Source organism: Periplaneta americana, chromosome 2 (assembly GCF_040183065.1).
Source record: "Periplaneta americana isolate PAMFEO1 chromosome 2, P.americana_PAMFEO1_priV1, whole genome shotgun sequence".
Lineage (NCBI taxonomy): Eukaryota > Metazoa > Arthropoda > Insecta > Blattodea > Blattidae > Periplaneta > Periplaneta americana.
In genome coordinates, this window is record NC_091118.1 from 17876871 (window position 1) to 17902925 (window position 26055).

The 26055-nt window shown below is 35.5% G+C and overlaps 1 protein-coding gene across 1 annotated transcript in view; it reads left to right on the forward strand.

Annotated features, from left to right (window-relative positions):
- LOC138714604 (cytochrome P450 6k1-like) overlaps positions 1-24994 on the forward strand; it is a 37239-nt gene extending 12245 nt beyond the window's left edge. Inside the window, exons 2-4 of the mRNA XM_069846630.1 lie at positions 3258-3479; positions 20480-20731; positions 22017-24994. Of these exons, the coding sequence (XP_069702731.1) occupies positions 3258-3479; positions 20480-20731; positions 22017-22186 (644 nt within the window). The 3' untranslated portion in view covers positions 22187-24994. The remainder of the gene's footprint in view (positions 1-3257; positions 3480-20479; positions 20732-22016) is intronic.
- Positions 24995-26055: the final 1061 nt, after the last annotated feature.

Here is a 26055-nt window from a genome sequence, read left to right on the forward strand (position 1 = left end):
GCTGTGATTACAATAAACAATCTTCTTGGACTTTTTATAAACCGACTTTGGTTCATTGTCTTCTATCGTCTAATCAGCGATGACCTCTCTGTCCCAATACTGAGTTCAGACGGAAATCAGTATGAAGGAAGTGACTCAACAAGCTTATATTCTTTCATGTGTTGTTAAATTACACTGGTTAAATGTTATGATGTATTTAACGACGCTCGCAACTGCAGAGGTTATATCAGCGTCGCCGGGTATGCCGGAATTTTGTCCCGCAGGAGTTCTTTTACATGTCAGTAAATCTACTGACATGAGCACACTTAAATGCCATCGACCTGGCCCGGGATCGAACCCGCAACCTTGGGCATAGAAGGCCAGCGTTATACCAACTCGCCAACCAGGTCGACAAATTACACTGGTCAACACTGATTTTGTTAAATGTACAATTTCTGATGTTTCTTGCGTTATTTCATCCGCTGATTCCAAAAGTGAAGTCAGGATTTTTCTATCATTCACCATTTTTTGTAATCTTAGAAAAATTGATTTATTCTTGTTGCTACAGTCCTTAATATGCGAATGGAAAGAAAATATTCCAACTATAATATAATTATTGCTTAACAATTGACCTACACTTTAGGCTTTTTTTCTTAACGTGGAATGCTTTATACCCTATACAGGGCGAACTTCACTTAACAAAAAAAAATAATAATAAATAAAATCAAATTTATTCCAATTGAACACAAAATATTACAAGTACCTGAATTATTATTATTCCTTCACATTGAAGTTGATGGTGAAGTGTGCACGTTGGCCAGACTGCTAACCTTCAGTCAGCTGTTCATAGTGTAGGCCTAATATACGTACTGTATATTAAGATTTTTTTTAAATATTATTTTCAAAATATACTATCGTGCAAAAAATACTGTACAATACAGGTTTGAGAAGTGCATTACAAAATCTCGCTGTGCTCGTTTTTCAAACTTTTCCTCGATTTTGTAAAAAGCACTTCCCAACCTTTTATCGTAATATACAGGGTCATCATTTTATTTTTACTTCAATTTTTATTCTGCCTGCGTTTTTGAATGTACTTCACTCCCACCCCTTCTACAAATTAAATTCAACCGTCCTCCACACAGATTCAAGACCTTATATACAGCCATAGTAGCCTTACGATCATAGTAAACAGTACGTTCCAAAAATATGTTCGCGTTTTCCAGTGACGAAAGAGCTTTCAATATTGAATCATTTTCGCACAGGTACTGCCGTCCATTTGCCTACGTCGTATCCCGGTTTCCCCCACCAGCTTTTATTCGCCAGCTAGTGGCTGGGCTGTCTTAGCTCTTTTCTGAAAATATGAATTTCTATTAGAAAGTGGAAGTCTACGTAATATTATACAACTGTTTAAAATAACTTATATAAAAGGGCCTCGTTAAGTAATTAACTGTCACTTGATTTCCCCCTTTTCTACGATCCTGCGACGTAACCACTTGGACGGACAGTAGATAGCATGTATGAGTAATTTAATCTTTTCGGATCGGACAGAAGTGAAGATTGAATTTACAGTACGTAAGGTACTCTCTTATAGAGTAGGTACAGAATTATTTCAACATGAGTTACTAATACGAAGGACGAAACTGGTAATTAGAATTAGGTATAATAGTCTATAGTGCGATAATATGCACAAAAGAACTGAAGCCTCTATCGAAATGAACGGTAACCATTTTCAAAAATGTGTTCAAATATCCACATTATGATTATTTTTCAATTTAACTTCATTCTCTATATTGTACGCTAATGTGCTCTAGACAGTATAATATACACCGCATAATGAATACGTCCGAATGGATAGCTCAGTTCATGAGTTAAAACACTTATTGTTAATACAATACTATTGATTAAACAAAAACCTAATGAAAATTATTAAACTCAAAATCGCGAGATTTTCTAGTTTACGTGTTCTAGACAGTATAATATACACCGCATAATAAATACGTCCGAATGGATAGTTCAGTTCGTGAGCAAAAATACTTATTGTTAATACAGTACTATTGATTAAACAAAAATCTAATGAAAATTATCAAACTCAAAATCGCGATATTTTCTAGTTTACGTGCTCTAGACAGTATAATATACACCGCATAATGAATACGTCCGAATGGAGAGCTCAATTCGTGAGTAAAAATACTTATTGTTAATACAGTACTATTGATTAAACAAAAATCTAATGAAAATTATCAAACTCAAAATAGCGATATTTTCTAGTTTACGTGCTCTAGACAGTATAATATACACCGCATAATGAATACGTCCGAATGGATAGCTCAATTCGTGAGTAAAAATACTTATTGTTAATACAGTACTATTGATTAAAAAAAATCTAATGAAAATTATCAAACTCAAAATCGCGATATTTTCTAGTTTACGTGCTCTAGACAGTATAATATACACCGCATAATGAATACGTCCGCATGGATAGCAGTAAAAATACTTATTGTTAATACAGTACTATTGATTAAACAAAAATCTAATGAAAATTATCAAACTCAAAATCGCGCTATTTTCTAGTTTACGTGCTCTAGACAGTATAATATACACCGCATAATGAATACGTCCGCATGGATAGCTCAGTTCGTGAGTAAAAATACTTATTGTTAATACAGTACTATTGATTAAACAAAAATCTAATGAAAATTATCAAACTCAAAATCGCGATATTTTCTAGTTTACGTGCTCTAGACAGTATAATATACACCGCATAATGAATACGTCCGCATGGATAACTCAGTTCGTGAGTAAAAATACTTATTGTTAATACAGTACTATTGATTAAACAAAAATCTAATGAAAATTATCAAACTCAAAATCGCGATATTTTCTAGTTTACGTGCTCTAGACAGTATAATATACACCGCATAATGAATACGTCCGATTGGATAGCTCAGTTCGTGAGTAAAAATACTTATTGTTAATACAGTACTATTGATTAAACAAAAGCCTAATGAAAATTATCAAACTCAAAATCGCGATATTTTCTAGTTTACGTAAATGGATGAACTATTTTTCTTCCCTCTTATACCTAGTAAGTGATTTGTTTGTATTTTACGACAGTATCATCGAACTCCAGTCGTGGAAGGGGGTAGCAAACGGTGTTTCCGGTTCTCAACCGTTAGTGCAAAGGTATAGCCAGGTTAATATTAGAAATGTTAGTAAAAATAAAATGATGTCCCTGTACAATAAATCACTTGGCTCAAATTCTTGCAATGTGTTCACAGTGTTCGACGAAAACATGATAGCAGCGCAGGTCTGCGTCTTTTTCCTCGGCGGTTTCGAGACGGCGGCGACCAGCATGAGCTTCTGCCTGTACGAGCTGTCCCTGAACCAGGACGTGCAAAGACGGCTGCGGGAGGAGATCGACCTGGTGCTCAAGGAGCACAAGGGCAAATTCACGTACAACGCGCTCGACCAGATGGAGTACCTGGACCACGTTGTGGCCGGTGAATATTACATGCTTCAGTTTAATCCTTATTGATATTAGAAAAGTAGTAAAGGAGGAAGAAACAGCTTAAGGTACGGTCACACATCGCTACTTTTGCAGCGAAACTTTTGTACTGCAGCTGCAAAAGTTGTGTGTCGTGTTCACACGTAAGCCAAAAGTAGTGCGCTGCACGCTACTTTTCGTGCTGCGCAACCCGAGTGCTGCAAAAGTTGCAACTGGAGGTTGCGAGTCTGTTCACACACAAGGCGCTACTTTTGCAGCCGCAGTCATGCTGCAGGTTTCCATCTCCGTGTTGACTTCTCAATATACATTTTGTGGTTATGTTCGCATTATTAAGAAACTCATGCGAAAGCTTACTTATCTATTATTTGCTTTTCTGTCGTATCTAGTATTCAGAAATTGGCATTATTTTTACTATAAAGCTTTTAAAGACGCCTATATACTTAAATGATAACCAACACTATATTCACGTAATCAATGTTGGCAACCCTCCTGTTTGGAACTACGCTACGGAAAATTTAAAAAATGAATTATATCGTCAGCAATTATACTCAGACTGTGTTGTGTATTTAATAACTGTTACAAATAATTTATTTTCATCACATTTAACATTAAAACATATCCAAACAATAAAAGTATCATTGGCACATTTGGGTGGTAACACTGGTTGCAACCGCAGCAAAAGTTTCAACAAAACCGATATCAAAAATGCTGCGGCTGCAACCCTGAGAACCCTGTTCACACGTCGCTACTTAAGCTGCGCGCAGCATGGAAAAGTAGCTGGTATAACGACGTGGCTCAGGCGGTAGCGTGCTGGATTCGAATGTAAACAGTAACTGCATTGTATACAGTTCGGGTTCGAATCCGTTATTCAACATTTAAACATACGAGGTCACTCAATAAGTCGCAAATTGAAAGGACAGGGACCTCTCAAATTGCAGCTTAGATTTCACGGCGCTTCTTCCGACGGCCTTCACCTGCTTTGTCATCGAACAACAGATGACGGCGTCTTGCCATCCTAACGGCAAACACCAGCCAACTCCTCCTCGCCCCGTTCCGTGATCAATTGATCAATCTCAGCCCCCCTCGCGTATGTGGTACCTAAGAGGTTACGTCCAATTTCGGCTTCCCCTTCAAAATTTTCTAGAGCTCCTTCAGGGGAGCAGCGTAACCCGGAGTGAGACTAGTGACCAACAGGCTTGGAGCTCACATATTTAGTTTTGTACAGCCCCCAACCCCTTGCAAGGACGCGTTTTGCGTACCTTTTAAATTTTCCTCCCAATTCTCCTTCGATTTTTCGATTTTTTTCGGAAAAGTAGCGGGCAGCAGGTTCGGCAGCCGCTACTTTTCGGGCTGCACCGTTGTTCACACGTCGCAGTACAAGAGTTGCGCAGTTTTTTGTACTGCAGCGCTGCAAAAGTAGCGACGTGTGATCGTACCTTTACTAAGCTATAGAGCTGTAAGATCCCAGCAAGAGTGCACAGTCTACCCAAGGGAGGCCTATACAGAAAATATGACATTTTTTGGGCAAAAAATGAATGTTTAGTTTTCTGGAAATGGCTACTAATATCCTATTTCATATGTTTGTAAAGTTTCAATGGCATGAGACGATTGGAAACTCTTCTTATGACGTCATAAACAAAGGTTCGCGCCCTTAAAGTGTCAGCTTCTTAATTAAATTTCTCCGCTATTTATTTTGTGTATTTCTCTTCATTCAAACACTAAAGTATCTACAATTTTGTATCTAATAAGTTGGATTTTTCCTGACTGCTCACTATAACATGCTTATCAATTTTTATATGGATTTCTTTCCAATCTCGAACTTTTAAAAGAAAAATATACAGGGTGTTAAAAAAGTATCCAATATTTTAGGAGGTGATAGTATGCATCAAAACAAGAAAAAAATATCTAATATACATGGGCACTACAACACATACTTTCCGAGATCTGAACACTTTATTTATTTATTTATTTATTTATTTATTTATTTATTTATTTATTTATTTATTTATTTATTTATTTATTTATTTATTTATTTATTTATTTATTTATTTATTCATTCATTTATTCATTCATTTATTCATTCACTCATTCACTCACTCACTCATTCACTCATTCACACATTTATTTATTTATTTGTTTATTTATTTATTTATTTATTTATTTATTTATTTATTTATTTATTTATTTATTTATTTATTTATTTATTTATTTATTTATTTATTTATTTATTTATTTATTTATTTATTTATTTATTTATTTATTTATTTATTTATTTGTTTGTTTGTTTGTTTGTTTGTTTGTTTATTTATTTATTTATTTAATAATAACATATAAATAAAAACGTTACATTAAAATACCCGAAAGAGCAAAGCTCGTGTTCGGGGACAGTTCCGTTACATAGATACACATACATTGTAGACAAGATACTTAAGGAAAAAGCTCACATAGAGATGATAACAAAATTAGTAAATAATAATAATACTAGTAATAACTGAGTGAAAAAAGAGACGATGTTGAGATTGGTGGATTAATATTAAATTATTATTAGTAGTATAATTAGTGCAGGTCATGTTGATATAGTAACCAAGATAAAATAGAAAAATACACTTAGGATAGAAATAAACTTGTTTTACAATACATGGTACATAATATAAATACAGGGAAGTCTGTCATATAAATTTTTTAATTCTGGATCTGAAAATTTCATTGCTTAAAGTAGTCAATTCTGGATGAAATTTTATTATCGAATTATATAGCCGTGGACCATAATTTGTACTGTGTAGTAAAGCAGCAGATGTGAAACATTTAGGTTCAACTAAATTAAGAATTTCATTTCGTCTTGTATTATGAGCATATGGCTGAGCTACAAATTTCATTCTGTTTTTATGATAGAATTTCATTAAAGAGTATTTATAAATTTGGTCAATTCTAAAAGCATTCAATTTGGAATGGATCAAATTTGTTGGATAATCCAGTCGCCTTTTCAAACAAATTTTGATTATACGTTCTTGCAACATAATTAGAGAAAAACGAGCAGTTTTTGTAATGCCTCCCCATCCAATTATACCATATTGGATAACAGATTCAACTATAGTCAAATAAACCAAACGTAATACATGAGTAGGCATGTAATGGCGAAGGTTTACAAATTTGTAAATTGTTTTACGGATCCTGTTACATAAAAAGGTGATTTGTCTATCCCATTTCAAGTGCTGATCAACAATAATTCCCAGGTATTTCACATCTACAGATTCAAAGGAGGTGCTCAATATGACATCAATTCATGGCAATGCATCTTTTGCCCTACAATACAGCAGACTACCAGATAATCATACCGTAGTTGACACCCCTGGCATGGAATACTGATACGTCGCAAGGAATACTGAAAACAAGTCTGGTTGTAGATATGAGCGGAGTTCAACAGAGATGATGTGAATTTTCGTAATCAGCATGTGTAGGCTGATGAAAATCCCCATGCAGTTGAAGAAACAAGGCATCAGCACCGATTCAAAATCAACGTATGGGCAGGCGTTCTTGGCGATAGATTAAGGGCCATACGTGCTACCATAGAGATTAACTGGGGCTCGTTATCAGGACTTTCTTATTAATGTATTGCCTACCTTGCTGGAGTATGTGGTATGTCAGCAAAGACTACAGATGTGGTTCATGCATGATGGCACACCAGCACATTTTTTCCGCAATGAGCGTGAACACCTGACGCTGATATTTTAGGACCGCTGGATTGATTGGGGATCCCCCACACCTTGGCCTGCTCGTTCCTCAAATCTAAATCCCCTAGACTTTTGATTATCAAGAACAACCAAGTCAGTTTCAAAGAATGCGTGATTCCTTACGCCGAAGGGCAGAGGATTGCATTGCCATGAATGGACGTCACATTGAGCACCTCCTATGAACAAGTGTTCAGATCTCAGAAAGTACGTGTTGTAGGACCCATGTTTATTTGGCATTATCTTCTTGTTTTGATGCATACTAGCGTCTCCAAAATATTGGATAATTTTTAACACTCTGTATAGGGTCTATGTGATATAAAATAACTTTTGAAAAATATTGGGGTCATTTCACAAATGATATTTAATCTCAAATCTGGCATAATTAAAAAAAATAGAATGCATAGTTCTCTTCCTAACATGGCAGACTGATTGAACGAAATTTGTATGAGTAGGCCTAGTAGGATTTTAAAAATGTGTTCCTTTTAAACAAATGGCGTAACTAAAAAAAATAGAATGCATGTCATAACTAAAAAAAATAGAATGCATAGTTCTCTTCCTAACATGGCAGACTGATTGAACGAAATTTGTATGAATAGGCCTAGTAGGATTTTAAAAATGTGTTCCTTTTAAACAAATGGCATAACTAAAAAAAAAAAGTGTATGATGAAGTCTAATCCTGGTAACTTTAGTCGGTTGCTAAGATACATGTGTACCAAAAATAAAAGCTGTATCTTAAAAAACATAAGAGAAAGTTTAATGTATGAAATATAAATATTTATGATGATTTCCTCTTGAAACTCTGAAACGATGGCACACAAAACTTTACGCAAGGACAGCCTGAAATTGTTCAATGTTCCTACACTAGATAGCGTGCGTTTCTGGTTTCTGTAGTTTCTGATAAGACGGACGAACATTTTGTTTTTCTCGCCGCTTGCTAATATTGTGGCACTCTGATTGGTTAACGTGATCACTGCTTCCGTGGCGTCCTCAAAAGCCATGACTATCTAGCTGTGTGATATATATTGTGATTTCTATTTTGTAGAGTTTGATTTCAAGGCAGGAACGATTTTTCGAACATCTCCAGGCGAAAGCTCAAAGAACTGGAGAAAAGTTCGGCTCAGCAGGAAAATGCGTGCCTATCAGACACTGTTAAATTAATAATTTTTTAACAATACTGGTTTAATACTGTATACTTAGATACCGAGCAGGGAGGCTTCTTAGCTAACACGCCTGTCCTGTATTCTAAGGTCTGGGTTCGATTCCTAGTGCTGGTAAACTTACTTGCAACTTCTTGGCTCCTCAAGTATCTCCAGGCAAATACCAGAATAATAGCAATTTACAAAAAGCAATGGTACGCTTCCCGTTCAATCCCTACACCCTTAATACCACTCTTCAACAATTCCACATAAGATCCGTCATTAAATTCCGCGACAGACTAACCATCTGTCCGGTAACAAAAAAACGGTCCTTTGTCGGAAGACAAGAACAGTAGGTGAGGGGGCAAACAGCGTAAAACGCGGAAACACAAGAGAAAAAAAATATAAGCCTACGTCTAAACTCAAAAAAGGCACTGTTAATAATCAGACTATCAACTCTTGTTAATATTATTCCTCTACATCGTCCCCCCTTCCTCCCGCCAATAATAGTACATTATGCAACGAGCCTATAATGGTAGTAATTAAGACGCGAGTATGTTTATGAAACGAGTGCAAGCGAGTTTCATAATTTTCATACGAGCGTCTGAATTACCATTATAGGCAAGTTTCATACGACTTTTTATGCTCGACCATATTTCTAACTTGAAATTATTCAGAAGTATTCATTTTATTCGTATCTAACTGAAGAGTGGAAGTGACCTTGTGCATCGCTCGTAAATTATGAGATGTGCGCAGACACGAAAGTATTGATTTTTTCCGAGAAACAAATGTCATTGACCTTGATATAATCTAGAGAGTAAAATAAACATTAATCTTGATATAACCTTAAAATTGATTTAGACATTGAAAAACGAGATGACAAATTGAATTTATTTGAATATTATTTACAATTAACGCTAATTATTATAGTAACAGAACATAACCTTCTGCGACAGTATTGGATTTCCAGCCTCCGTGACGTTTCGCTAGTTGTCTTTCGATTGCATATCCGAGAATAATCGATACCTGTGCTTTCATATTGCTACAATGGTGTTTTCTGATTGGTGGAACACCTGAACTTTAATGAATAGGTGTACTTTAATGAGGTCCATTAAAGGGCTGCTACCAGGTGTATAATTATTACATTTCGGCATGGTCGAGCATAAAATTAATTTAGTGAATCAAGAGAACAATTAATCATCTACTAGACACAGTTACAAAAATTGATGTTTGTGAATTAAGTCTGGGGTCAACGTAAACACAAACCCTCATAAATATATTTGACGGTTGATGCAGGGCTCTTGAGTCTACCTATGACGGAATGATTTAAAATGTCAAAATTTATATACATTCATTCATAGTGTTCTGCCCAAGAGCAGTGCTTCACTGCAAACCCAGCATTCTTCAGTCTTTCCTATTTTCTGCCTTCCTCTTTGTCTCCTCATATGATCCATATAGCCTAGCTTAATGTCGTCTATCATCTAATTTCTTCTTCTGCCCCGAATCCTTCTCCCGTTCACCATTCCTTCCAGTGCATCCTTCAGTAGGCGGGTTTCTTCTGAACCAGTGACCCAGCCAATTCCTTTTCCTGTTTCTGAGCAGTTTCAGCATCATTCTTTCTTCATCCACTCTTTCCAACACAGCTTCGTTTCTTATTCTTCACATGCTCCATTCTTCTCCATATCCACATTTAAAATGCTGATTTATATACATAATGAGATAATGACCCTTGTCCATATAGTAACAACAGCGAATAGGGATTATAAAGAATGGACACTGAGCGAATTTTCCTGTGTTTTGTTTCTCTGTGCGCAGCGTTTAGTTCCACTTTCAAGCGCTAGAGGTAGTGTAATCGAGCATACACTAAGATAATAATTGAGAATAGAATTAAGACACAGGATCCAAACATCGCCTACCTTATTACCAGGGAAAGGATTTATATGTAAATACATATTTACTTATAAAGCTAATATAATTTATATTTTGCATTATCTTTATGTTTCACAATGTGTAGGGTTGAAAAATCCTACTTTTATTTTCCATATTTTTCCATATTTTAGAGTTTAGTACATATTTTCGTTAATTTCCATATATTTTCCATATTTCATATAAAACAGTCCATATTATATTAGGTTTAACAATAAAACAAAACAAAATTCCATTAACTTTTAAAAATACATTTCAACAATAGAGATTTAAACACATGTTCAGTAATCCCTTTAACATCAGAGTTATTTGAAAATTAGCAGTCCTATCAACAATGGGAAAGTAAGTTACAAAACTGTATTAATTTAATTTAAAATTTTTAACAGACTTCAGTTGTGCAGCTCAACAGTTAAATGCCAGTCAGAGTACACATAGGTTCAGTTTTGTAAATCATACTATAAAGACGGTAAATATGCCAAAAGTACGTCATTCAGTCAATTTAAAATCAAAACTAACAAGTTACATTTCAGAATTTAAAGAAGATGGTTTATCAACTGACAATAAAATATTATTTTGTAATTTGTGTCAGTGTGCAGTATCATCTACACAAAAGTTCCTGGTGCAACAACACATTACAACTAGTAAACATCAGGCCAACAAACAACTAAATTCCAAGCAGAGACAATTGTTTTTAACACAACCAACAACATCGAATGTAAGATCTGAGTTTAACATCGACCTGTGCCGTTCTCTCATCTCTGCTGATATTCCTCTCTACAAACTAAAGAATAAGGTCTTCAGGGAATTCCTTGAAAAATATACTCAACATACAATCCCGGATGAGTCAACACTTAGGAAGACGTATGCTCCATCCATCTACGATGAGACAATACAGAAGATAAGAGATGAAATTAAAGATAGTTCAATTTGGGTTTCCATTGATGAGACTCCCGACAAAGAAGGTAGACTTGTTGGTAATGTAGTTATCGGTTTGTTAAGTGAACAATATTCTGAACGAATTCTTTTACATTGTGATGTTCTAGAAAAGTGCAATAACAAAACTATAGTTAAACTGTTCAACGAAGCTATGGGTATCCTGTGGCCAAAGGGTATTATGTACGATAATGTGTTATTCTTTATTAGCGATGCTGCCCCTTATATGGTCAAAGCTGGACAAGCATTATCTGTTGTATATCCTAAATTGACTCATTTTACTTGTGTGGCGCATGCATTTCATCGTGTGGCAGAAGTGGTCAGAGACAATTTCCCTAAAGTAGATTTGTTGATTTCATCAGTGAAAAAAGTATTTCTCAAAGCTCCCAGTAGAGTTAACGTGTTGAAAGAAATGTACCCTGAAATTCCATTGCCACCAAAGCCAATTTTAACTAGATGGGGTACATGGCTAGAAGCAGTTGAATATTATGCCGAACATATAGACTCTATTAACAATGTTCTCCTTGCATTGGACTCTGAAGATGCAGTCTCAATTGATACTGCGAAAACAGTTACCTGTGACATAAGTGTGAAGAATGACTTAGCTCACATTCAGCATACATTTTCATGCATCATAAAAACGCTCAAAAGTCTCCAAAATAGGCACCTTTCACTATCTGAAAGTTTTGAAATTATAAATAGTACTGTGGAACAACTGAATCGTGGTAGAGGTAAAGTTGCAGATGCAGTAAGAGCTAAGGTGGACACTGTACTTTCAAAAAACCCTGGATATGAAGAACTACAAAAGGTTGTTGCTGTGATGAGTGGTGAATCAACAGTGAAGATTAACTTGGACTTATCCCCAGCAGACATTGTGAAATTGAATTATGTACCAGTTACTTCTTGTGACGTCGAACGCTCTTTTAGTCAGTATAAATCTATCCTCAGAGACAATAGAAGAAGATTCACTTTTCAGCACTTGAAAGAAATGTTTGTAACCTATTGTTATGGTAACAGACAATAAAAATTGTGTTTTGTTGAAACTACATTGGAAGATAAGGTACGTCCATTATATTTTTTGTTTAGTTTGATTAAAATGTACCAATATTTAACGTACATAGTCATTTTTTTATAATTTTAAGTCCATATTTAATTCCATATTTTGGTAAAAATCCATATTTAATTCCATATTTTGGTAAAAATAACTACATATATATTTACATATTTCATATATTTTTAGTCCATATAAATCCGTTCCCTGCTTATTACATAATGCTGTAACGCTTTTCTTCAAATAAATTCAAGTTAACAGCTTTTCCTTATTTCTCAGTGACAAACTAGTTGTAATAATAATATTTTATATTTCAGGTATAATAAATTATATTATAAAATAATATAATACATTATAAAATTAAGTACCGAATTCGTTTAATATTTGTATATAATATAATATAGGTATATGGTTTTACTTCTCATATGAGTTTTGTTTTTCCATTTTCAGCGCTATCAAATCATTACATATTTTAATTGTTGTTGGAGTCAACGTCTCAACTCTCATTATAAAGGAACTCTAGAGTCTAGACATTACAGTTAATGACGGATTTATTATTTTATGGATCCAATTCATTTTATTTGAGTACATAGTGTACCTAGATGTATTAATTATATGTATGATATTTCCGCTGTGTCGACTGCTAGCTGGTGTGATGTCAGCGCCAACTCTAGGGAGAAAGCAGAATCTCACGCTTTAGCTGGCTTGAAGGTCATTGAAATTAGCCCAGCTACATCAAAGGTACCGACGCGAAGTGTCCATTCTTTATAATCCCTATTCGCTGGTAACAAGGCATAGTTCAAACCCTGCGAGAGCATTATACAGTATACAGTACGTATTCTGCATGACGTGAGTACATGCGCAGATTGCAAATACAGTACTAGAAACAGGAGGCCGAGAAACTGTGACAAGATTAGTGCGTTTATGTTATGTAGCCTAGATGAGGAGATAGACAACCAGGGTAAAAATTTATATTTTCTCCAGGGAGGACATTAAAAATTTAATTGTCTATAAAAGATACTGTCAAGGTTAAACAAGCGTTGAGCGACTTCCGCCGATTTTGGAATAGACGCCGACACACTTGAACTGCCAACATAGAAAACAAAAAATCACACTCAATCGCTTTCACCTTCATCTTGACGGGATAATAAAAGCCTAACCTAACCTAAGTGCGTCGGTGTCTATTCCAAAATCGGCGGAAGTCGCTCAACGCTCGTTTAACCTCGTCATGTATTTACTGCATTAGTAACACAAAAAATACAGAAACTATAAATTAGGCACTTAAAGAGGAAAATTACTGTCTCTAACAGGTACAAATTAATACCTTTTCAGCAGGATATACCAAATTTTCCAGGGGGGGGGGGGAGACGACACCCTGTATCCAGTCTCCTCCGTCAATTCACACCATGTAGCTACAGTGACATAGAGGTTACATCGCATCGTCAATTTTCCCTATTTTTCGATCTATTGTAGTAATAAAACAAGTCCACACCTGTGGAGTAACGTTCAGCGCGTCTGGCCGCGAAACAAGGTGGCCTGGGTTCGAATCCCGGTCGGGGCAAGTTACCTGGTTGAGGTTTTTTCCGGGGTTTTCCCTCAACCCAATACGAGCAAATGCTGGGTAACTTTCGGTGCTGGACCCCTGACTCATTTCACCGGCATTATCACCTTAATTTCATTCAGACGCTAAATAACCTAGATGTTGATACAGCGTCGTAAAGTAACCCAATAAAATAAAAAAATAAATAAAACAAAAATAGTTTGTAATGTTTTCCTAAATTCTCATTTTCTGAACATCATGCTACTAAAAATCATAAATTTAAGCAATTTTTTCATCCAAAACAGTGTGTTCGTCTTGTACAGAATCCCCTATAACACAGTGAAAGAAAGAAATGAAGTTTGTACTCACCAACACCCGCTAATCCTTCACCGAAAACCGATAAATCAGGTGTGTAGCAGGAATGGACGTTGTTGGTCATAAGATGATGTTGATAGAGTCGAGTTTAATAGAGTCGACAAACCTTATTCCATATCCACAGAATTAAATTACACTCAGTTGTCTTGTATAAAAAATTGCGTCCACAAGAGTGCCATTCAGCTGGCTGTCTCTCTCTTGTGCATGTTAAAATCACAGAATAAAATCATAACACTACCGTGCCTGCAAGATCAGGCAAGCATTAGCTTTAACTATTCGCTACTCAATTTTCCAATTGAATCACTTAATTTGTATTTTCTTCATAATCCGTTAAAAGTAATAATTAATTATGTGTTTTCAATGGTATTTTTCATCAATCAATTTTTACCAAGCACATAATAACTTCAACGTCGGACAATGTCAACACTTCAGTTTTAAAAGTACGTAGGCTATATAAAAATGCGAGCTAATTTTCACATTTTAAGTTATGTTTAAAATTAATCATAGCAACTAACAAACATAAGAGACATAATAATTAAACACACCACAGAAACGTTCGAAGACAGAAACAATGTAGTAGAAATAAACAGCAACGCAATATGTCGTTCCTTTCTTCCTTTCCCTCCGAAGTTTACAGGCACAGCAACAATGGAAAAAAAAATTCAGGTGTACCAACTCTTCAACATTGTTGCGTAAGACTACTGTTATCACCTGCATGAGGAAAAGTCTGAGGGCCTGAGGGTAAAACAAATCTTACTACAGATGTTTTTTTAGTTGGTTATTTAACGACGCTGTATCAACTACGAGGTTATTTAGCGTCGATGAGATTGGTGATAGCGAGATGGTATTTGGCGAAATGAGGTCGAGGATTCGCCATAGATTACCTGGCATTCAAATTACGGTTGGGGAAAACCTAGGAAAAAAATCCAACCAGGTAATCAGCCCAAGCGGGAATCGAACCCACGCCCGAGCGCAACTTCAGACCGGCAGGCAAGCGCCTTCTACTACAGATGTTTTTTATTATGTTCTACAGGCGCAAGCGCGGTTGGTTACGTCTACAGCTGGACAGAAGCAACTTCGCTCTTTCCTTCAGTTCACATAACGCAACAGTGTGTTTCAAAAATAATGTCGCCACCGAAAATCGCCCTCGTTTTCTTGGAAACGGTGTGTCGTAGATAAAATCTGCAAACTCATAATAATATTTTTATTTATTTATTTATTTATTTATTTATTTTATTGATAGTAAGTTTGAAATGAATACAAGTTAATACAATGTAAGATGAACTAGCCCATTCCTGAATGAGTAAGACTCGTGTTCAGGAGGGGATTCCAATACAGACAAAAATAAAATTAAAATTGAGAGTGAATACAGATTAAAAATATTTAATATGTTTAAACCCAAAGTATAAATCCAATATAATTTTTTTATTAATTTGGATAGGATTCGTGGTTAAAATAATATTAGAATAAAATTTGTTTAATAATCTGGAACCTTGACTCATGCTATGACAAAAACTACATTGGTTTTACATTTATGTTCAGACAAACGCAAGAATTCGTGTTTTTAATTCTATATTTATGTATATACCTTTCAAAGTTATTAAAATTTCTGTGAAAATATTTTAATAAAATAAAATAATTAATTTGTTTAATGGTGAAAACTTTGAAATGTTTAAACAACAATTCATTTGGGTAACCTTTCTGCATTTTTAAATAAAGTTTTAATACTTTTTTCTGTAGTAAAATTAACTGATAAAGGTTGGATTTATAAGTTCCACCCCAACCTATAATACCATACATAAATATAGATTGAAATAATGCTAAATAAATTGTACGTAAACAGTTAATTGACAAAATATTTCTTAGAACAACAAAGTAATATAATGTTTTACGTAATTTATAATAATAATAATAATAATAATAATAATAACAATAATAATAATAATAATAATAATTTCTCACTGGATACAAATGAAGACACTAAGCAAACTTCACTAAAATATGGTTTTGAGATATATTACAGTCAGGGTTGAGCGAGTAAATTACCTGTACGTATTTTACGTGTAATCTACTGTGCATGTAGAAAACTGTTTTATATACGAAGTAATAAACTAACCTTTATTGATTTTGACAATCTAAACATCAATTACCGGTACTTCATTTCTTTTAAGTCCTGATAAGAAAAATATCTATTGCAGCAGAAAAAATTAGCAATGCTTTGCTTACTTTAATTTTTTTTTTTGTTGGAAAAACCGCATAACATCCTAACTAATTATTTTTTGTGGGACTTTATTATATTATAAAACACAACTAATAGTGAATAAGCCTACTATTTAGCAACTAATATCACTTGTTAAATATATTTTGCCAATTAAAATAAAATTAATTAAACTAAACAGTTTTTATTGATTCCCCGAAAGTTTTGTTTTTGTCACTTGTGGGGTTTTAAAAATAAACGATTCTAGTCATAAAGGCCTTTTTGTAGTATAACAGTTTAAAGTAAATGTTCTGATTCGAACATAATAACTCACTAAATGTAACAATTTTCCAAATTTTATGTGGTAAATGACTACTCATCAAAGAGTAGGGAAGCATGGCTGAATAGACATTTTGTATGTCAGATCATTAAGGAACTTATTTTTTCAATCTTCGCTTCAACTGGCCTTACTGTCTTTGTTGGACGTAGACCATGTGTACAGTTCTGTGTAGAAACCTTTCAATTCATCCGGTATGTATTGCAAAATCTTCTTAAGGTCTCCATTTCTTAAGACTAATAGGTATCCTCGAGTTATAAGCTAGGTTTGTTGGCAGTTCAAGCGGCAAATTTTCATCACAAACTGAACCGAACAAAGAAAGACTAAAAGTTCTGGGAGGTTTTTTAAGTACCGTCAACGCGGGCTACTTTAACCCTTAAGGTGTTACTTGAACCCAGAAGAAAAAATGTTTTCGTCGATGTAAAATAACAGTTTGATGTCGAAAGTTGTGGTTTTTTTTTCTCTGCAAACTTTCATCTGTACAAATAATATTTTCACCTAAGTTACTCCAATGGTAAGTAAACATTTTTTTCTTCTGGGTTCAAGTAACACCTTAAGGGTCAAAGTAGCCCGCGTTGACGGTACTTTACATTTATTACGTTAATTACGCATTATTAATTTTTTGCTTGGTTATTTAACGATGCTGTATGAACTACGAGGTTATTTAGCGTCGATGAGACTGGTGATAGCGAGATATTTGGCGAGATGAGGCCGAGGATTCGCCATAGATTACCTGATATTTGCCTTACGGTTGGGGAAAACCTCGGAATAAACCCAACCAGGTAATCAGCCCAAGCGGGGATCGAACCCGCGCCCGAGCGCAACTCCAGATCGGCAGGTAAGCGTCTTAGCCGACCGAGCTACGCCGGTGGCTACGCATTATTTATGCGTATTTTACTGTAATATAAATAACCTGATTACAGTCCATGCTTGTCAAATTCGTGCTCCCAAGGCGCGAACGAATACGGAGGGGGTGGTAACTAGTGTCCTAAAGGCTGTGTGATGTATCTTGTCTCACTGTGAAAAGAGAGAGAAAGGAGATATCTTACTTCGTCTGTGTTGTTATGGCGATGGGGTGCCGTCCATCCATCCAGTGGCGGAAGGGACTAGTTGATACATTCTGTAGCGCAAAATAAAATAACAAAATATCTCTCTTCAAACTGTGTAGTTCCGTCACTGAGCTTGTCTTTCAAGAAACTGAGTTCCGGCAGCCTGTACAATAACAAGGTTTTGAAAGGAATCTTGAAAATTTACAATCCTCCTATAATCTCCATCCTCATTTGAAGGGACTTGGTTTTATTGCTACTGAGACAAGATAAACCTTACCAGGTATAACTGCTTCATGTCCCTTGCATTAACTCAACGTGAGATATAGGGCAGGGCGCGTGAATGTAAACAGAGCTGTTGTACTAATAACAGTGGCGGCAGGTACATAAGTATACTTTGCACCCCTATTTTGGTATATACTCGTACTTATTACTGTAATAACTTTATTATCATCCTCGTCTTTCTCAGGAGGCCTATTGGTCCGTAAAATGTATACAGGGTGACTTACGAGTTACCGCCACTTAAGGAGCTTATTTCTGAAGACATTCTGAGCAAAAACTGTCATATAAACATGTGTCCTGTTCTCAATATTTTCAGTTACACTAATTTTAAGTGGCTAAAAATAACTTTTTTCTTTAGTTTTAAGGGTAAAAGAATATTACAATTATTAGAGAATTAATTGGCTAGTATTCACAAGTTAAAAATGTGTTCCTAATTCCTTAGTTGCTTTGTACAGAATTTTTTCTAATTTGTAACTAAAAATTACATTTATCTAAACCAGAGGTTCCCAACCGGTGTGTCGCGACACACTGTTGTGTCGCGCAGCCCCATGGAGTGTGTCGCGAAACTTTGGAATTCAAAAATAGATTTTATGCCATCCAGAAAGTTTCTTGACAACGCACTTTTTATTTACAACGAAGTCTTTGATATGGTACATTTTATTTTGAGACAGACTTTACCAATGAAACGTGAACACCTGCAACAATGCTCAGTTTAATTTTTCTTCCGGACGATAATTCAAATGAAAGTGAACACCTGCAACAATGTTCAGTTTAATTTTTCTTCCGGACGATAATTCAAATGAAAGTGGACACCTGCAACAATGTTCAGTTTAATTTTTCTTCCGGACGATAATTCAAATGAAAGTGAACACCTGCAACAATGCTCAGTTTAATTTTTCTTCCGGACGATAATTCAAATGAAAGTGAACACCTGCAACAATGCTCAGTTTAATTTTTCTTCCGGACGATAATTCAACAATGCTTAGTAATTCGTGTATTCTTCCCACTTAGTAACAAACAAGAGTTGAGAATAGTCAGAATATATTGGTCAATTTCAGTATATACGTATGAACGGGTGATAGTGTGACTATTTTACCAAAAGTGCTTTATTTAGATTTTATCATGGACAAACATTTAATTCGAAAAAGACAATCTGAATCAAGTTCTGGGTTAAATGACAACAGTGCCAATTCAAATAATGTGAGCGAAAATTCCCCTCAGGGTTCACAAAAACATACTGCATTTCGTAAATATAGTGATGAATACCAATTGCAATATGATTTTACGTGGTGTGGAGATGAATATAAACAAAATTTCGAGTGCCTTATATGCGGAAATGTTTTGTCAGATCAGTCGATGGTGCCGTATAAACTAAGCTTCACCACATTTTTCTCCAGAAGAAAAGCACTCGTTGTTGTTAGTCTATTATTATGTCATTTTATTAATAAAAACAAACAAGTGTATCGCGATATCGTGGGCGTTGAGTGAAGTGTGTCGTCAGTCAAAAAAGGTTGGAAACCACTAATCTAAACGCTTATCACAACAATTGTTACAGATCACACGACTTCTAGTAACTTGAATATTTACAGGTCAATATTGCATCCCAATGTACAGTCTTAAAGAATGTACAAGAATGATGTGATTTATAACAGTTTTATTGTTGTGTTGCCCTTAACAGCGCTGCAGCGGAAGGACATGAAAACCATCTACGTATTTTCATAACAATTTCTTAAATACTTGCATAATTACATTCATTATATAATCAGTGTTAACTTATTTGCAAATTATATTAGCATATTAATTATACAGGATGGGTCAGGAGTAAAGGTATATGGTGTGAGGGGTGATAATATTGGTGACTCTGAACAAAGAAAGTTTCTACGAACAATTGCCCTGTTCTTAACATAATCTGGCATAGCCTACAGCTGTTTGAAAAACACGGACGTCAGTCTCATGTCCTTCATTAGCACTCATATGCGGACCCAACCAAAACGACATTAGGGTGTAGTAAGATCAATGAAACGTATCCTGGACGTTGGATCGGTCGCGGTGGAGTCATTTATTGCCCACCAAGGTCACCCGACATTACTACACTGGGTTACTCTTTTTGTGATTGTGGTCTGTTTGTATAGGGATTCACATTAGTCGCAATATAACCTCGAAGTTTCTGGGACTTAATTAATAAATAAAGAATTTAGATAAAATACATTTTGTATTTCTCTACAAGTGCCATAATCCCCTTATTACATCATAATTTAATATATTATCCCAATTAAATGTGATTGGAACACAATAATAATTTTGGCCAATTTTTTTTATGCAAATACCCCACTGTGCAGCGGAAGGAATAACAGAGCGACTGCCGAGCTGACGAAAAAGTCAGCACAATTCTTATGGAAAGCATGTCTTCAGATATTGAAGCAGCATTTTATTGTTCACAGAGACGCTGAGGATGTATCCATCGCTGCCGAACCTGATCCGAGTATGCACCAAGCCATACACGATTCCTGGAACCAACGTGCAGTTAGATAAGGGAACTCCGGTGATAATTCCGATCTACGCCATCCACCGCGACCCGCTCTACTTCTCCGACCCGGACAGGTTCGACCCCGAGCGCTTCACCGAGTACAACAAGGAGAAGAGGCCCCAGTACACCTACCTGCCCTTCGGAGAAGGCCCTCGCATCTGTATAGGTAGGTGTAAGCTATTGTTCGCTTGTCGGTGGAGATCTACAGTATACTAAATACAACCACTGCGGTTCCGGGTTCGAGTCCTGGGATATTTCATTTTAAAAATTCATAGTGACAAGTTCGCACTTGGGAGCTTTTCTCAGGTATACCTACCTATCTCCCGTTTCCCCCACGTTAGTCTGTGGTCACACTGCATTACTCTCCAGCCATCAAATCCATATACCGTACCTCTAAAAAAAAAGTTTAAATGTGGAGGTTGCGAACAAAACCGAAAACAAAAAATGAGTTTTTTTTTTACGATTGCGGTTTGTTTAGAGAGGCATCTTTCTGAATATGTTACTGATGGTATTCTGACTCGGTCATTTTCATGAGAATCAGTATTTTCATTCAAAACCGGATAATTCCATATCATACTAATGACAATATTTTCACTGTCTTTTTTGTATTGAAAACGGACATTTTCAACATTCTATATGTGTTGCAATTACCAATCCATTCAAAATCGGTCATTTCCACTTCTATGTGCAAGAGTGATAATATCTTATTTCTACATGGTTGAGTTGTTTGGACTTTTCCCATTGCTAATTTTAAAAAATTGTAACACAACGTTTCGAAGAGTAGCGATCTCTTCGTCGTCAGCTGAAAACCTACTGTGAGGATTGTTACAAACAGCTAGCCCACGCCTGCAGAACTGTAGCTTTTGAGAGCGACTGCTTTCCTCCCCTTCCTTACCCCACCCACCTTTTCTACCTGTGCGGTCACGGCGTTCTAGTTACGCTCGGCTGCATCAACATTCATTCTCGGGGCGGAAGTCATTCATCTCCAATAGAAGTGGAGTGAGGCTGACGTCATAGTTCCCCTACTTACGAGTTCTGCAGGCCTGAGCTAGCCTGTTTGACTGATCCAACCACTGATAGACAGGAAAAACGTTCTCTCTCACAGGTGGCTCACTATGACAGTTGACAACTTAAAAAAGCATCTTGTTGTAACCAAGGAAAGTGAGTACCGTATGGGATATTTTATTAAGTATTTGTCTATTTGTCTGTTTCCATGATTAATAAATGCTTATTTCACTGCCTATTTTTACTATTTTAGTGCCTCTATGCCTGCCTATTTTAACCAAAATAAATGCCTAAACATCCGGCCTCTAGTCATAAGGGTGCTGTTCAAGGAGGAATTATGCATCAGGTTTATTGGTTTATTGTTGCATTGACTTTAGTCTTGTGAATTTTGTGAAACGCGATTCTTTGTTCTTCGACGAACAATTTTTCTGTTTATTATTTTCCAGGCTTGAGGTTCGGTCTCATGCAGGTCAAGATGGGACTCGCTCTTCTTGTTTCACGATTCCAGTTCGATATCTGTGAGAAGTCGCAAGTGCCGTTAGTGATGGACCCCAAAAAGTTTGTAATGAATACAGTTGGAGGCCTGTGGTTGAAGATCTCGCCACGGAAAAACTGAAGAATTGTAAATCAAGAAAAGATATTAAGACATTTGCCTGAAAGGGAGTTTTCGAATTGATTTTTCCCTTCCTTTGTTGGACTTCTTGTGTATTCTACTACCCATTACCCATTATATTAAGGCCCGCAATTTTGCTGAATCTCAAGAACCTAATCCATAGTTGTACCACGTGGACATGTCTGTAGACTACTCAGGTATGGCCACTAGATGGAAATAGAAGAATACAAGTCCTACAGTCCCTGCATGTATATTATCTATCCGAGCCAAGAACCATACTAATGTATCACTACGCCGTGGTAAACAGAAAACATCAAGTACACGTTAATGTTTAGGGACATTAGGTTTATTTTAAACTAGTATAATGGTTAATTAAATTGCACTGATTTCAATTTACATAATATGTGTAAAAACGTTAGTTATAATGAAATATTTACGAGACTATATTTTATAGCGTATATGCCCTTTGGTTTTAAATCAATCGCATATCAGTCAGTGATGTCATATTGTTTTGGTCCCTGGCTAACGAGAAAGATAGGCTAAGGCGCGACGTTACATTCTTAGCCATAACATGCCAACATTGAACAAATTTATATATAAATGGACATTTAAAATGAGTTTAATAAAGCTATTCCTTTGTTTTTTAGAACTGTGAATATGTATTTATATTAGGCGATTGTCAAGATGGCTATGACTAGACCACGTGACTCCGAATCGTGCCGAAGCCTGTCTTTCTCGTTAGCCACGATTTTGGTCTAGTACGGTTCTTGGCTTGAATAATAAGAGTCGAAACACATGGCGCCAGAAATCATGGCCTGCAATATTTTTTCTAATTAAAGACTTTCGTTACCATGGCAATCATAGCTTGCAGTAGTAAATAACACCATGTCCTGAGTCAGTACCTGTCCAATATGACAAGAATTCCATTATATACCATTACTGAGAGTGACAGGAACAGATTATAAAAATAGTCTATGTGTTTAAGGTAGGTAATGGTTTCGTTCCCGCAGCAACCATAGCTTTCTACATGGTCTGAATCAAGACCTGTTGAATAAGACAAGAATTTCATCATGGTCACTATTGAAATTGATAGCAATAAATTGTGTCTTTAAGGTAGGCAATGGTTTTCTGGATCCAGCCAATCAGAATGCATATCACGTATGTCTCTACTCTTACTAATAATATAACTTACTGTATATAAAAGGGTTCTAATGAGACCATGCGCTGGTACGGAGGTACAGATACGGAATTAAAATTTGGAGCGAGTCTTGATGGGAGTTCACCTGCATGTAGGCCATAATTTTATATGACTGTCCACAAGTAGCATATATACAGGGGCTCTTGTTTACTGCACATGTGCAGTGTGTTGTAAACGAAACAAACAATAAGGGAGCTCCAAATTTTATTTCTGTATCTGTACATTTGACTGTCAGGAAAAATGGAAATAAAAATATATCAACAATGGATCATTATCAACAAATAATGCCATATGCCCTCGTAGGAAAAGTGACTACAAATAAACCTAAAAATTAACAAAAAATACTTACTGCTAATATTTTATATTTTATTGTGAAAATGGTGAAATAAAAATCCTAATGCTATTTATATTATATAAACATGTCTGTGTGGAAAACAACATTCAATGAGACCCTGGCGAAATTTTTAAGTACTTCAGGGAGGTAAGTACGAGTATGTTAAGCACAGGATATTGCAACACGGAGTGTGAAATGTCGTTTCAGATTGAGATGGAGTATTGTAATCAGTGATGAAATGAAGTACGTACTTTGAATTACAATATTGCAAGTTTTGATAGATTCAAAACTTCAAAATAAATCAAACTTGTGCATTGTTAAACATCTACATTTTAAATATAGTTTCATGCTTGTCACAATAAAACCGGGACAACTGTGAACATTGAAATGAACGTTAGAAAAGATTATATATTTTATAGCACTTGTATAACAAGATTAAATCTTATTGAATGTAGGAAATTATTGTTGTACAGTAAGCTTGTTTTCAGACATGAGTTACAATTTTCCAATTTTTTTTTTTTTTACGATATTGGGGTGAATGTGACCTAAAGACCTGGGACAAGTGTGATCTATATAATATCATTTATTTGTGTTATTAATTTAAATATTAAAAGAAAGTTTCTCATTCCTCCGAATTTTAATTGAATATTTTTTATATACTTTTGCATGATCGTATTTCTTTTTACAGCTATTGTTGTTAGAATTCCCACACATAAACGTGTTGCTATAGAAACTATTCATCATAACATAAAACTATACTGAAATAGACCCATTACAGTGCACTTATTGTTACTTAGTTACCATTACAGTGCAGTTTTGCGAAGGCTTTGGAATAATATTACTCTAAATTTTCAATGCAAAATTTATTGTATTTGCAATTTTAAAAATATGATCATGCAAAAAATGTTGTACAATACACGTTTATGAAGTGCATTACAAAATCTCGAAAACTGAAAAACTCCCTCTGCTCGTTTTTCAGATTTTTCCTCGATTTTGTAAAAAGCACTTCCCTACCTTGTATCATAATATACTATTCCACAGTCTTGATATTCAGGTTTATTATTTTTCTCATTTTTTACAGGTTTCATTGTTTTTGTGATAGTGCTGTTTCATTTTTTTTACAAGTTCGATTTCCATACACTTAACTAAAATATAGGCTATCTCACTGTTCTTGTCATTTATGTCAAATCATCTTTTTACTTACTTCTATTACTAATGTCTTAGTTGTATTTTCAGTCTTCTTTTATTTGATTATTTAAAATAAACGTTTAAAAACATATACCAGTACTGTAGATCCTATTTTCAACTTACAACTGTGTCTTTTTTTTAGTTGGTTATTTAACGACGCTGTATCAACTACTAGGTTATTTAGCATCAATGAGGTTGATGATAGCGAGATGAGACCGAGGATTCACCACAGATTACGCCTTAAGGAGGTTGGGGAAAATCTCGGAAAAATCCCGACCAGATAATCAACCCAAGCGGGAATCGAACCCAAGCCCGAATGCAACTGCGGATTGACAGACAAGCGCCTGAGACGACTGAACTACTCCGGTTGCTGCACCGCTGTCTTAAGCAATGTTCTATTATTATTAGTCATTTTTTAAAAAAGAAACAACTTCTTCAGATTTTACGGTTTGCTTTGGGGAAAAATTTGTTGGTGGATTGAAAGAAAGCAAATAAATAAATGACTTATATTATCTGAATAATTTCACGGCAAAAATTGTTCCTGGGCCAGGTATCGATCCCGGCACCCTCCGCCTAGCGCACGAATAATCTACTGACTGAGCTATCCCAGGAACTATACACGATACCGTCACAATTCTTCCCTTTATATCCACACAACTCAAATGGGCTGACAAGACGCCAGAACCTATCTTTGAGTGCACACAAATTCTGTGTGACTTAAATTGTGGCTTTCTGTTAACGTACTTACAGTAACGAATATATTATGTAAATCTGGCTCTCAGGTAGTAGCTCCCTATACAGTTCCTGGGGTAGCTCAGTCAGTAGAGCATTCCTGCGCTAACAAGCAAACATTCTGATGGGGGCAGATAAAAAAGTTAAAATTTTTTCTTCCACCATGTTAATAATGTCAAAAGAAGTACTGATACAAATTTTGGACACTCGACCGCAATTACGAGACCGTCCAGAAAGTGATTTCCCCTGGAGCCGTTTATAGAAAAAAGCACAATTGCATAGAAATATTTATTGAAACAGATAAGTAATTGAATTGTTACGCTATTTGTCAACATATCCCCCACTGGAATTGAGACATTTGTCATACCATAGGATAAATTTTTGTGTCGTAGAAGTCAACTGCCTCAGATCGGAACCAAC